This window comes from Thermobia domestica, chromosome 1 (assembly GCF_964235325.1).
Source record: "Thermobia domestica chromosome 1, izTheDome1.hap1.1, whole genome shotgun sequence".
NCBI classification, from domain to species: domain Eukaryota; kingdom Metazoa; phylum Arthropoda; class Insecta; order Zygentoma; family Lepismatidae; genus Thermobia; species Thermobia domestica.
The window spans coordinates 141,493,006-141,506,619 of NC_137454.1; the positions used below are offsets into that span (position 1 = coordinate 141,493,006).

The 13,614-nt window shown below is 33.7% G+C and overlaps 1 protein-coding gene across 2 annotated transcripts in view; it reads right to left on the minus strand.

The window, feature by feature from the left end:
* The window catches only part of Kdm3 (Lysine demethylase 3), a 674,618-nt gene that overhangs the window by 341,432 nt on the left and 319,572 nt on the right, over nucleotides 1-13,614 (minus strand). For both annotated transcript variants that reach the window (XM_081763856.1, XM_081763854.1), the window contains exon 6: nucleotides 4,135-4,217. In XM_081763856.1, the coding sequence (XP_081619982.1) occupies nucleotides 4,135-4,217 (83 nt within the window). The remainder of the gene's footprint in view (nucleotides 1-4,134; nucleotides 4,218-13,614) is intronic.

Sequence of the window (13,614 nt, forward strand, 5' to 3'; positions counted from 1 at the left end):
AAAAGAAGTGACTTTTCCCAACATCCTTTCCGTCATTCAATCTTTCTCCATTTGTTTGAAGCTCTAGTGGTGAGTCCATGAGTGACGCATATAATTATTTCATATTATCCTGCTGCCTGTTTGACGTCATACGACTTTACAGTGAAAAGTACACTTTTCCAAACTCATTTTTAAAAAAATAATTCTAATATTTTTATTGGTAACAAAAATAATTAGATTAAAAGAATCGGTGGACGGGGTTCAGGCACTCATGTTTATATAATTAAAGAGGCACGTTTTTTCTTCAAATTAACTTTCTTGAAAGGGGAGAATGTTAAACCTTGAAAATCCCATTTGCATACGCCACTAGAAACAGTATATTTACGATGCAAAAGCTGACAATTTTGTCTATGTCCTGTCAAAACACTTTAAAGAAATCCAGCACTATAGGAAAAACATTAATGTGTTACATAAAATCAATAATAATTTAGGAAAACTGGTTATTTAGGCCCATAATATTAGAATACAAGGTTATCGTTGAATTTGGATACGGGCATTTTAAATTTATTTTAGATTAGTAATTTAACAAAACATAATTTGAGCTTGTGCATATTGACGAAACACAAGTTGCTAGCAGTGTAGGCAGTGTCAGTCACAAGACGCCTTCCATGGACTTGTGAACAGTCAGAGAAATGCTTTTATAAACCTTTCTTTGAAAATTATTACTACTGTTTCCTCAGTTGTTAGTTTTCTTCACGGTGCGCACTTTTAAGATTTAATCTGGCTTATATCACCTATTATCTTCATCGTAACTTCTATCTTTTGCAGAAAGATCATACTGTATAAGTTCATAAAATGTAAGTCATAATTCTGTATATACACATGGAATGATGTTTCTATTATCTATGAAAAACATTCAAGAGATGTTATCAGATATTTCAGGTATTTCACACAATACATTTACCAACATACACAGGAAAATAATCACTTCAATGTTATGCTCAGATAAGATTACACGGAACTACTTTTTGATGATTACGTATCTTGCCTTCCGGTTTAAAAAGGTCCAAACAACGGATGTTGTGCAGATGTTGGAACAAATACGAGTAACATAGAACTAAAATGTTTGTATATATTGTGATGTACACATCATGAGCACAAGACCAAAAATTTCCACTCCTGTACACTGCTAACAGGTTTTTTTTTTTTTTTTTTTTTTTTTTTTTTTTTTTTTTTTAATTTGTTAATAGGAATCTATACAATAGCCTTTTGAACAAGTTTTGCAATAGAGTTGGTCTAATCTTTTCTGCCACTAGTTTAAATATTTCTATTATTGATAACAGCAATTAAATGAAAGATGAAAGCTTCTCATGTGAGAATCTTGATTATACTCCTGTATTTTCAAACGCGTGACACATGCATTACAGTAGCAAGTCAAGCTTGAAATAATTCCCATCTTCAATTAATATTCCAAAGCAATTAATTTACCATACTTAAGTATATTTCCGTTTTAAGCTCATGCACTAATGTACTACAATCACTTGTCAATGGTAAAGTCACAGACTTAATAATACATCATCAGGTATATGCATTAGTTATCATTAGTTCTAAGATATTGATGTACTTACGGCCCATTATGGGTCATTATCTACGATAGGCAGTAAATGACCCAATATATTATAAATACATATAGCATGAAGGGTCACTGTCAAAACTTCTCTCTGCTTAATTTACTTGTTTCCCAACTCGGTAATGAACATTACCTCGATTTTTTTTATTTACAACTAAAAATCTTACAACTGAAATTTCTCATATACTTCATATTATGTTTTTACAAGTTTCAGTTACAAACTACTGAATAACGTTATGCATACTTATTTAGTACAGAATTTTACAAATCTAATAGATACATTTACAAAATGTTTGGTATCCCGAAATTCCCGACAATTGAGGATATACGTATATCCGAATTTATTATTAAAACTAAATTAACGGTAAAGTGTTTCGTGTTAAGGAATCAAATAATCAGTCGTTAAACAAGTTATTTTGTGTTTAGTTGTATTCAAATGCGATTTTTTTTTTTATTTTAGTTATCTTCAAATTTTATCTGTGAGAGTATGCTGTAACTAACTCGATTTTTTTTATTTTTAAAATTAAAGTATGTTAAAAGAACTCTGACTTCATGCCCTTAATTACTTGCAATATACAAGCTGAGCACAAAGCCACTTTTCTCAATATGTGAGGAATTACTTGTTTTGGGGCAAATAATTTTGTTCACACCCTGTATTTAAGATGGATATCCCAACGTGCAAACTCCTATGTTGTAAATTTTAAATATTATGGAATCGTTTATTTAATTTAAAAAAAAAAAAAACTTCCTCCCCTCCCCCCCTCTCTCTCCAAAATTCTTGTGTTATTATTTCTTCACTACATTATTCGTTCCGTCCGCAACTTCTTCAGATAAAAGAATGACGAAACTAGCTAGATAGAGTGAATTCATTCTGTAAAATTTCGATAAGCGATGTAAGGAAGTACAGTATTTATCGTTCGTATGATGTACAATTCATGGTAAACTCATTCAGCTACTAATGCAACACCACTCAATTTGACTTAATATGTAATTTATGTTCACACTGGGAAAATGAAACATGCAACACAACAAGGTAATCTTTGAGGTAATTATATCCTATTAAATACAAATAATAAAACTGGAAAATCAAGTCATCAACGAATGAACTCTTGGTAATCCAAAATCTGACATGTTACGTCTTTGCCACACAACAGTATTTGTTTAAAACATCATGGCTATGTTACCATATAGCTGGTTTTAGCTATTGAGAAGTCTAATGAAACTTTGGTCCTACTTGTTGTTTCTATATACCCTGAGCAAAGAATGCTTCTTGTTTTCCGAATTACTCGCCTAGTGCTACTCTGTTGCATAATCAGTTCTAGTCAATTGCATTTAGATGCCGACTCTTACGGTACGAGATCGCATGGCGTATCTTAAGCAGGGGTAAACGTGAGGGGGAAGGCGGGAGGATGCCGTTACCCCACTTCCAAAAGTTATATATGGTGTCCCCCCAGTTTCTAAAAAAATTACAATGGGCAAAGACAGGCATGGGAGACGGCGTGATGTCATGCGTCCCCCTACCTTTTCAGATCCAATTTTATCCCTGATCTTAAGTGCGATTAAAAATTAAATTTGTTGAGTTGATTTGATTTTGAGATTAACGTCCTATTCAGCAGCGAGGCTATATGAAACGTGGATCTACTGATTAACTTGGAATGCGGACCACATAAGCTAAAATTAAATTTGTATCAACACAATGTAATATGAGAGTACCACAAGCGGAGTGCAGTGATATACAATGAACTAGAGAGAACCAGATACAGTATTTTGCAACTACTAGCTTAAAGTGTTGCAAAGTGTCTGTTTCTGTATGAGACAATGGGGAAGATGAGTGAAGCAGAATATTGAATACCAAGGGTGGTACATATTTAAATACGATTCTGGCCACCATTTCTCCATTGGAGTGTTCATCACGTACTCAAATAGCGTTACTTTTTCTCCCCCATAAGGAATGTCAATTCATGTTGTACTATGTAGAATAATTTTGATAATAAGCATTTCCAATTTCCAACTTACACAGACTGCTGATATACCTATGCAGTTCAGAAACACTTGCTTATTTCAAGTCCAAAATTAAGCACAAGGCAAGAATGCGTATAATGATTCCATGCTATATTACATACATATACATAAAAACACATTTCTGTTTCAGCTCAACCTCTGGTATTTCATTACCTCCTCGAAGTCTAAGTTTAAAAAAGAATATTATTGACGCAGTAGCTTTTAGAACTCTAACGGGAATTTAAAAAAAGAAAAAAAAACTATAATGAGTAAAAAAACTACTAAAAAAACATGTTTCAAGCTTACCAGATGTGGTTTAGGCGAAAGAAGTTTTTTGAATTTATATTTTTAGGTTTCCTCTCATGCAAACCACAAGCACGAAAATTCGCAGGCGAGCCATATAAAAAATTGGTCGAGGGAGGGGTTTCCAGGGGCCACAAAGGAAATGATAGTACAGTAGTATAGTTTACATGTTGCACGTGCATGAATTCCCTTCCCTTCCCTTTTCTTTTATTTCAACCTACCGGCTGATGTTGCGTGAGGACGGCGGACCTCGACCTCCGCGGCGTGATTCCGACGTTCTCTCCTCGCATGATGGACTCCACAACTGAAATAAAACGGAAGAAGAAGAAAAAATTATAAATGTATAATCGAAAAAGTAGGTTAAAAACAAAAGTTTCCTGATACTTACACAACTTTAAGCATACTTTTCATAGTATCAAGAGCAAGTGGTAATGTTTTACTTAATTCATTCTACAACTGCCAGGTTCGATTCCCAATACTATACGAGAAGATGATAAAGTTGCAGCTTAAAGACATTTCAGTACATCGATACACAAACGGACAGTATTAATTCAAAGGTTATTCCGTATGTGAATACCCCGCAAAGCTATGTTCAGATAAATGAACTTCTTTCTTCTCTTTCTTTTAAGGTCCAAAGTAAGGATAGTAGCATAGATTTAGGACATTAATATGTTTCAGCAGAATGTATGATAAAAACTCTCATTGTGCTTACGGACACAATCACCGGATTTCAAAGGAAGCACATAACATTACAGAATATCAGTTTAATTCGTCTTATGGAAGTTACATGATCAATATTTTGAAGAGGAGGAGCTAAGTTATAAATGACAAATGAAGTAAATCACACAGGTTCATAATATTACGGAAAAATGCAAACAAAAATCATTTTATGTAAATTAGTAGAATACAAAATAAAGGCAAGCAGGGGAACAAATCTAGACCTAAATATACAGAGCATTCAGAGGGAGATAAAAATATGTATTTTAGAAGAAACTTACAAGAATGCTACCTCACTCACATTCTCACGTACATAACCCCGTTTCTCAGCGATAATTTTAATTCATTCTAGAAGGGGTTGTATGATCTTCAAAAGGGACCCCTCCCCCATGTTCCTGATGATTTTCGCGCTAGTCGGTTAAGCACATCTTATGGAACGAATTCAACCACCACTTTAAAAGGTTATGAATGTAATAATGAACAATATCGATACAATATTGATAGCATTACCGGAAGAATACGGACGAAAATCCTTTCTTTATAAATTAAGAGTCAGCAAAATATCACATGCCCAGACGCATACATTGATCTAGATAAACAAACAGAATGACTAGGATCTTATCTCTAGGATTGCAGTAAAAGAAGAGTAAAAAATACGATGAAGTAAATTACGCAACGAAACAGAACTCTTATCCTATTAGCTTAAAAATAATTCAGACTTAGAATTGGCTGAATCAAGATTCAAACAATTAACTGAAACAAACAAAATCGAAACAGCAAAACTATTTATTGTAGCAAATATGCAGGACTTTCGTCTATTAGCACAGATATCAAGATTAACATTGCAAGAACGAAAGTCACCTTGATAGTCTCGGAATGCAAGCTATTGCCATTTGTTCTTCCCATCACGAAATATAGAAATACATAAAGGTATAACAAACAATTTATATGCATATATAAAGAACAGAACTAGAGCAACATTGATACTGAAATGAGCATCATAGATATAAACCTTCGACACTAATAAAAATCCATCCAAATCTACAATCAAAAAGCTAGTTTTTGATGGAGAATCCTTCCATTAACCACAATGACTTGACATTGGTGGAAAGCAACTTCGTATATCATGATGAAATAATGAACTGCGAGTTTTAAACACCGACAGTTTGGGCTAAAGTATGACCGAAATTACATTCAACAAATTTCTGTAACAAACCCCAGGATGACTAACGCCATTTATAGGGTGATTCCCAACGATCTCCAGGTCAAATTCTAACGGAGAGAGGAAAAAGAAACTGTGCATCAGACTATTGAATTGCTGGTTTAAAAACTAAGTTTCCTATACTGTGGCAATTAAAAAAAAAAAAAAAAAAAGTTCTGTGGCAGCACTTGTAGATGAGGGATTACAGTCACAAGAGAGATAAGATAATTTAAGAGGACACCTAGCAAAGATAATTTGACCTTATTTATTTATTTAAAGACTCTAGTAGAACTCTCTCTAAAAATTTTATTGGCATATATAGATCTACATATATAAAACTCCTTAATTAGTAGCACCGAATTTGGACACAAGGAAAATTGGGGCTGTCGTTTGATGTCAGAAATGTGATAGTATTTGAAGTTACCGTAATTTCATTCCACATGTAAAGGACAGATAGACTACAAATTCATCAGGATGAAATGATTGGTGTGAATGAAATAAACAGTGATAAGATAAACAGGATTAATTTAAGAAAACGGATATGGAAGCATTACAAGTAAATGATAACTCTTCTATTTTAAGAAAAACTAACTGAATTGGTCAGTGAGAAACCTGAAACAGATTATGTGCCAGTCACAACACCTGACACTAGCTTTTGAACATTCCAAAGATTACTTACACCAATGATATGAACTATACTACTTTCTAATGTTTTCTTTTGTTGGTTATCACATGAAAATTACTGTGCTCGCTCTGCTTTCTTGAAATGCAGCATGTATTATGCAGCGACACAAATGAAGCATGTATTATATTTTCTGATTCATGATATATTTTTGAAGAAAAAAAGACACACATACACATTCCACATAACGATATATTGTATAAGAAGTCCTATCCCCAATATCACTATTTTATCATATATTAGTTTCATGTAATCTTGCAAAGGAGAGATGTCAGCCAGTGAACTACCGAAGTCCCTTATTGTGAAAAAGTTCAAATATTGTTTTACGAGCAAACCAGTGTATTTCCAAAAATTTAAATATATTGTTCTACATCATTATGATAGTTCCTGTAGCATACAGGAGATCAGTTCTAAGGAAATTAAACGGTAAGTGATCATACTCACAAGTAAACCTTACGTTTGGGTGAATCGAGTTGCTGACTGAGACACATATGAGAAAGTAGTACTAAATGTGGTCAGTATTTCAGTGAAGTTTTAGGTGCGAAGCTCCAGGGGTTTAGGAGATACAGCTACCAGACCATCACATGGAAGTACAGAATAGTCTTCATACAGTTGGAGGTAAAAGCTCTGTAAGACCTCTTGTAACGACAAAAGGTGAATAACAAATATATGGGTATATATTAGGACTAGGGAGAAGTCATATACTAAGGATATACCTGACGGCGGCCATCTTGAAATCCGCCATTTTGAATTAAGGTTAAGTTTTTAAAATAGGAATAGGGTCATGTGATACATGATTTAAGGCGTAAATTTAATCAGAAGAACAATGGTGATGTTAATTTTGATTTACGCGCAATTGGTAAAAAGTTACAGGGAAATTAAATATTGTTGCAGCATATGTATTTGTCCTTTACCCCACCTTGTAAATTTTATGTTAATGATAATAATTAAATAAAAAGCAGGTGGATAAATATTAGGTCTATGGTAAGAGTTGCCTTGATGGCGACCATATTCAAATCCGCCATTTTAAATCAGACAAAAGTTTTAAACAAAACGCATAACAGTGACACCTTATTAATAGCAAATTTTTACCATAACTCCAACGGTATAACCATTTTTGCTTTATCATTAACCAGCACAAAATTAAATGGATCGCTCCTTACGACTACTGCTTTGACGAAATTGTTAACGACAAATGTGTCAAGTGTAACTCGATTGCCTTTGTCAGGTGTGCTTACTGTGAGCAGAGCATTTGTGCAAGTCATGCACTCTTTTCTGAACTACATACTGATTGTACTAATTGAGGACTTTCTGGAAGAAAGACCCAAGTTCAATTATGACTCAATCCCACTTTGGTCGTTTTTCCTTAAATTAGCAACTTGTTTATGCGATAACAAATGCTGGTTAATGATAAAGCAAAAATGGTTATACCGTTGAAGCTATGGTAAAATTTGCTATTAATAAGGTGTCACTGTTATGCGTTTTGTTTAAAACTTTTATCTGATTCAAAATGGCGGATTTGAACATGGCCGCCATCAAGGCAACTTTTACCATAGACCTAATATTTATCCACCTGCTTTTTATTTAATTATTATCATTAACACAAAATTTACAAGATGGGGTAAAGGACTAATACATATACTGCAATATTTAATTTCCCTGTAACTTTTTACCAATTGCGCGTAAATCAAAATTAATGTCACCATTGTTCTGCTGATTAAATTTACGCCTTAAATCATGTATCACATGACCCTATTCCTATTTTAAAAACTTAACCTTAATTCAAAATGGCGGATTTCAAGATGGCGGCCGTCAGGTATATCCTTACTATATGACTTCACACTAATCCTAATATGTACTCATATATTTGTTATTCACCTTTTGTCGTTACAAGAGGTCTTACAGAGCTTTAACCTCCAACTGTATGAAGACTATTCTGTACTTCCATGTGATGTTCTGGTAGCTGTATCTCCTAAACCCCTGGAGCTTCGCACCTAAAACTTCACTGAAATACTGACCACATTTAGTACTACTTTCTCATATGTGTCTCAGTCAGCAACTCGATTCACCCAAACGTAAGGTTTACTTGTCAGAAAGGATGCGAGACTAGTCGAAGAAAACACGTGATTACAATAGGATACCAGTCAAAGAAAAGAACCACATAACCAATATGAACTGGGATCGAAACTGTGACTTTTCGCACGATGTATGCAGACTACCAATCAACCATCGTATCCCACGCAAATACAATACTTAAGACTATCATGTGTTGCAAAATATACATATTCACGTAACGTGATTTAATCATCGAATATTTACACCTAGAAAATTTTAGAAACGAAAATGTATACGTAGTTCGTATAGTACGTAGAAGTGTTTAAGATATGTATCTGTAGCGTCATTGTAGCACAGTGATCAGAATTTTAAATAAATTATTTTTAAATAATCTTATTCTGGATTTTGGAAATTGTTTGCATTTTCCCCCCGCTTCAAACGATGAATCATCATGTATTTCTACTCTCCTCTTTCTGTTCAATAGTCACAATAAAATATACCTTTCAAGTTTTGAAATGAGCTAAATATTTGAATGTTGTAGGTCTACTTAATTCGCTTTTCTTCTAGGGTTTTTTTTTTTTTTTAAGTGTTACTCTCAACACTATTATTTAGACAAGAAATTGGAAGTGTCTCTTCGTAGACTTTGTGTGTGTGGTAGCAGGCTCGATTCTCGGTAGGGTATTGGCCTCGGATACAAACACGAACAGAGATTCAAACTTAAAATTAAACCGAATCTCATCTCACTAAGTTTGACGCTGAATGGGAATGTCAAAAAATCCATCCAAGCAGAAATTTTAAACTTGGCGGTGGTATATTTCCTGTATGTATACTATGTTTGAACACTGACTTGTCAAAAAAAAAAAAAAAATCAAATTTACAAGGTATGTTTCTCAAACTTCAAAATTTCCATAATTTAAACATTTCGTTGTCGTCACGTTCTAAAGGTGGTGACAAAAGTTCATCATCTGTACACCAAATAAAAGAATACTACAATATATACAGGAAGGACGTACAATTAATTGGGCTTTGATAATTAAATGGGAGCTAATTTCTTAGCAGTTTAAGAAAAAAAAAAAAATGTCCGTTTCAAGACGGCTCATAGACGATACTAGTTGCTTTTAAACGAGGAACGGATCAACAAGGTGAGAAATATGGAAAATTCCATTCTTCAAGATCCTGTAATTGCAAAATCACTTTGAAAATTTAAATAATACAAATTAAAATCGATATTTTAACACACTAATAATATATGGTCCAACGTCAAGGGTACAGCTAAAAGAGTGAGTTTTCCTTCTCATAACTAATAATTTACAAAAACAGCTGCAGTTTTACCGGAGAAAATTATTTTAGACATTTTCCCTGCCCCGAAAAACTGACCTGCGAAGTTTTTCAATTCCTGAAAAACCCTGTCTCTTTTATATATAGGTTATATACACATCTCATTTAAAAATCCCTTAAGGAATTAATAACTGTCTAAATACACTTTACTATTATCATTTGAAAATATTTTAAAACATTGTTACAATTGCGTTTGCATAGACCTCATCAAGTTGAGTGAAACAAACTAATCAATGCTTTCGATGTTGATTTTCAATGATAAAATAAAATACGGAAAACATTAATTCCCAGAACATCTCATAAACCAGGAAACAGCAAACAATATCAACTAGTTAAGAGTAGTTTGTAGAATTTCTGCAATAACTTTTTAACCTTTGTGTTTGTAATAATAAAGAATACTTATATAATCAATTACAAAAAAGTATGGAAGACAAACAATTAAAATACATCAACAACAATAATAATAAAATCAGAATTACAAGAGATGCAAGAAATAAAACACTGACTGAGGAAACTGTTAAATCCAATAAGTTTAATAGAAATTGTGAAAAAAAAAAAAAAATCACGCAACATTGTGCCAGGCAAATAATGAGCTACGGTCAAGTTTAGAATCTTCATATAGGTTCGTTACAGGATCACCAGAGGTAATCATCTGAAATTACAATACGATAATTATCTGGAAGCACTAAGGTTGATGTTCAAGAAATGAGTACATTCAATTGGAAGATGGAAAAAAGAACGTGGAAAATATTTTCGGTATAAAATACTGAACACACTATAATATAAGGGAAGATCTTTTTAGTTTATACTGTACTACAAGAATGATTCTTAACTTTTACGCTAAAAGATCTTCAGGAAAAGAACTACATTATTTATGAGCGGCTCGGGAGAACATAATGGTAAGTGCCACTTCTGATCAAATTGAGTTATTAGGTGGAAGGTTGTGATCGAATCGCAGAAGAGTATGTAGGTAGTTTTACTTCGGAATGTATTTGCTGATGGCAGGGGAAGCTTTTATGGTATGTTTTATTGCATTGAAATGCATGAGAATGATCAGCCTTCTTTTCTAGTTTACCCGAAAGTTAGAAAATGTGACATAAAATGTTCGCCCAAATATATAACAATAAACAAACGTTAGGTAAAACAATAAGGCTATCTGGACTTTTTTTTTTTAACTGAAATCGTTTGGCTGATGTGAAAGTTACGGACTACAGCAAAATCAATCGCCACAAGTTAAACAGGGATATCACTCGACCAATCAGTCTGGCGCTCTTGTGCGTGGAATGGGGAAGATTGGCGATGTATCAGAGTTTGATAAGGGCCTGATTGTGGTGCCCACATGGCTTGGAACGAGCATCTCGGAAATAGTGCAACTAATAAGGTGTTCCCGTGTGGTTAGTGTCTTCCAGAGATGGAAAAGGAACGGTGAAGCCAGCACCAAGCCAAAACATATAGAATGACAGACATCCTTTTGACGAGGGACGTTTTGACTCAGTCCCTTCTAACAAGAGGCCGTTTCGACACGGTTCATTTTGATGCGAGGCCGTTTTGATCAGGGATTTTTTAACATGGAATCGAGATAGCACGCAATTATACCAATTTATAATGTGTCATCCCACTTTGACTTTGAAATAACTAGAAACCGACAAGGGGATAAAAAATTCCTAGGGAGAATAAACCTGTGAAATAGGGATGTGCTTCGTATTAATATCCAAAATTATTCTGACATTTGATCGCCTACAGACGGCGAACGTGAACAAAACTGATATGATAAATGCATTTCGGTTCTTTTCTCGAAAAACAATTCATAATGATTTTGTTCTCTGAACATAACCGTTACGTCGAAATATATTTTGGTTCTGTCCTTTAAACAGCACCGATATGTCGAAATGTATTTCGGTTCCGAATTGAAATTTTTGTTTTATGTTCTGATACCAGAAACCAAAACACCCTCGTTTTTCAGTTCCGGGAACAGAACCTATATGTCGAAATTTATTTTGGTTCTGTTCTCAGAACGAAACCAACATATTTTCGGTTCCGTTATCATTCACAACTGTACTATATGAAAGGTGCAGAATGAAGAACGCATATTGTTAATTCATAGTCCCTAGGTAATAATAATACGTGGAAGCATTTGCTATCAACAGAACGCCTAGTCGATTACAACCAGCCAAACTTTTATCAGAATGGGTTGTATAAGCAACAGGCGCACAGTTACAATTAAATACTAATAATTTTATTAGAAAAGGGATCTTAGTCTGTGAGCAACGCTCATTCCTAATAGTTAATAGACCCCACTCCATTATGTGTGCTGTCGGTCTGCCTGACGGCAATAGATGGTATTACAGGCAATTTGCAAGATTTAAAACTATTGTGACGATTCAATTGCAACTTAAACTGTATTGCATCAATTTAATTATTTGAACATGGATAGTAATGACGCTGAACATTAAGGTGATCTACCGTGTATTTATTTATAGAAAAGTACACTAAAAAGAATATTATATATCTGTGAAAAGGAAATGTATACTAAAGTACGTGATAGAAGGTATGATAGCAGATAAAAGAAGTCAGAGAGAAAAGACAAACAGACGGACGGCATTAACACGGATAATCGTTGTGCTAAAACGAACTGATAAATTAAGACTATACAGTGCACGAAAGTTTATGTGAATTTGGGACATGTAACCTGAGTCATAGTTATCGGAGGAATACACAATAATAGGTTGACCAGACGTCCCGTTCTTAATAAGAATGTTCTTCCATTTTTCGGAAAATTTTCCGGTGTTCCGAGAAATATCTAAATGGAACGTAATTTGTCCTTTTTTTTTGGGGGGGGGGGCTTCATTTCTTGCTCATGGTTATTTTTATTAGTACGTTCTTACAGTCTCCAGTATGTCTTCATCTGATCATATTTCAAAATATTGAAATGTAGTTTTTACTTATATTTCTTGAGCAGGTGGCATCAATAATAGTAAAGCCCAAATTTCGATATTCAATAATTGTTTGAGTTGATAATTAAAAAAAAAAAAAAAATACACATAAGACTCAACATTTTCGGTTCCGACTCATTGGAATTAATAACAAATGCTATCAATGCCTGTACCTAGCCAGAATAGTGAATTGTGTCGGTTTCTTCTGAGTGTCCTGTTTTTCTATTTTCTAAATCTGGTGGGTGATCTTACGCAATGACGATGATAATGCTAGAACAGAGAGAAGAGTTGACCTGGATTTTTTTTTAACAGTAACTGAGAGACCTTCAAAAGACCAGTATGTCAAAATAAATATTAGTGAGAAAGGTTATATATTTAATTTAATAGTTTTTTACTATCCAATTGTAATTTTTATTTCCTGCAATATATATTTTCCCATGTATACAATGAATTCACATGGCACAATTTTGACACGAACTTTCAGTAGTAACAAATTGAAATTGCTTCTTTAAGCAAGTTATTAAAATTGTATTTGTCTTTCTCTTCTCTTCTCTGTTGATGTTGTTCAAAGCTTTATTATTAAAATTTAAAAAAAAAGAGAAAGAAAAATATCACGAACTTGTCTTCCTGACCCTAGCCAACGGGACATCAGAGCTCGCCAAACTGGAACAAAGCCAAGTTGCATGCCTTTCAAAAAAACAACATATATATGTGCAAGTCAAGACAGTCTCGAGTTCTCGCCATATAAATACGTATTTTACAAAACCGGTCTTCT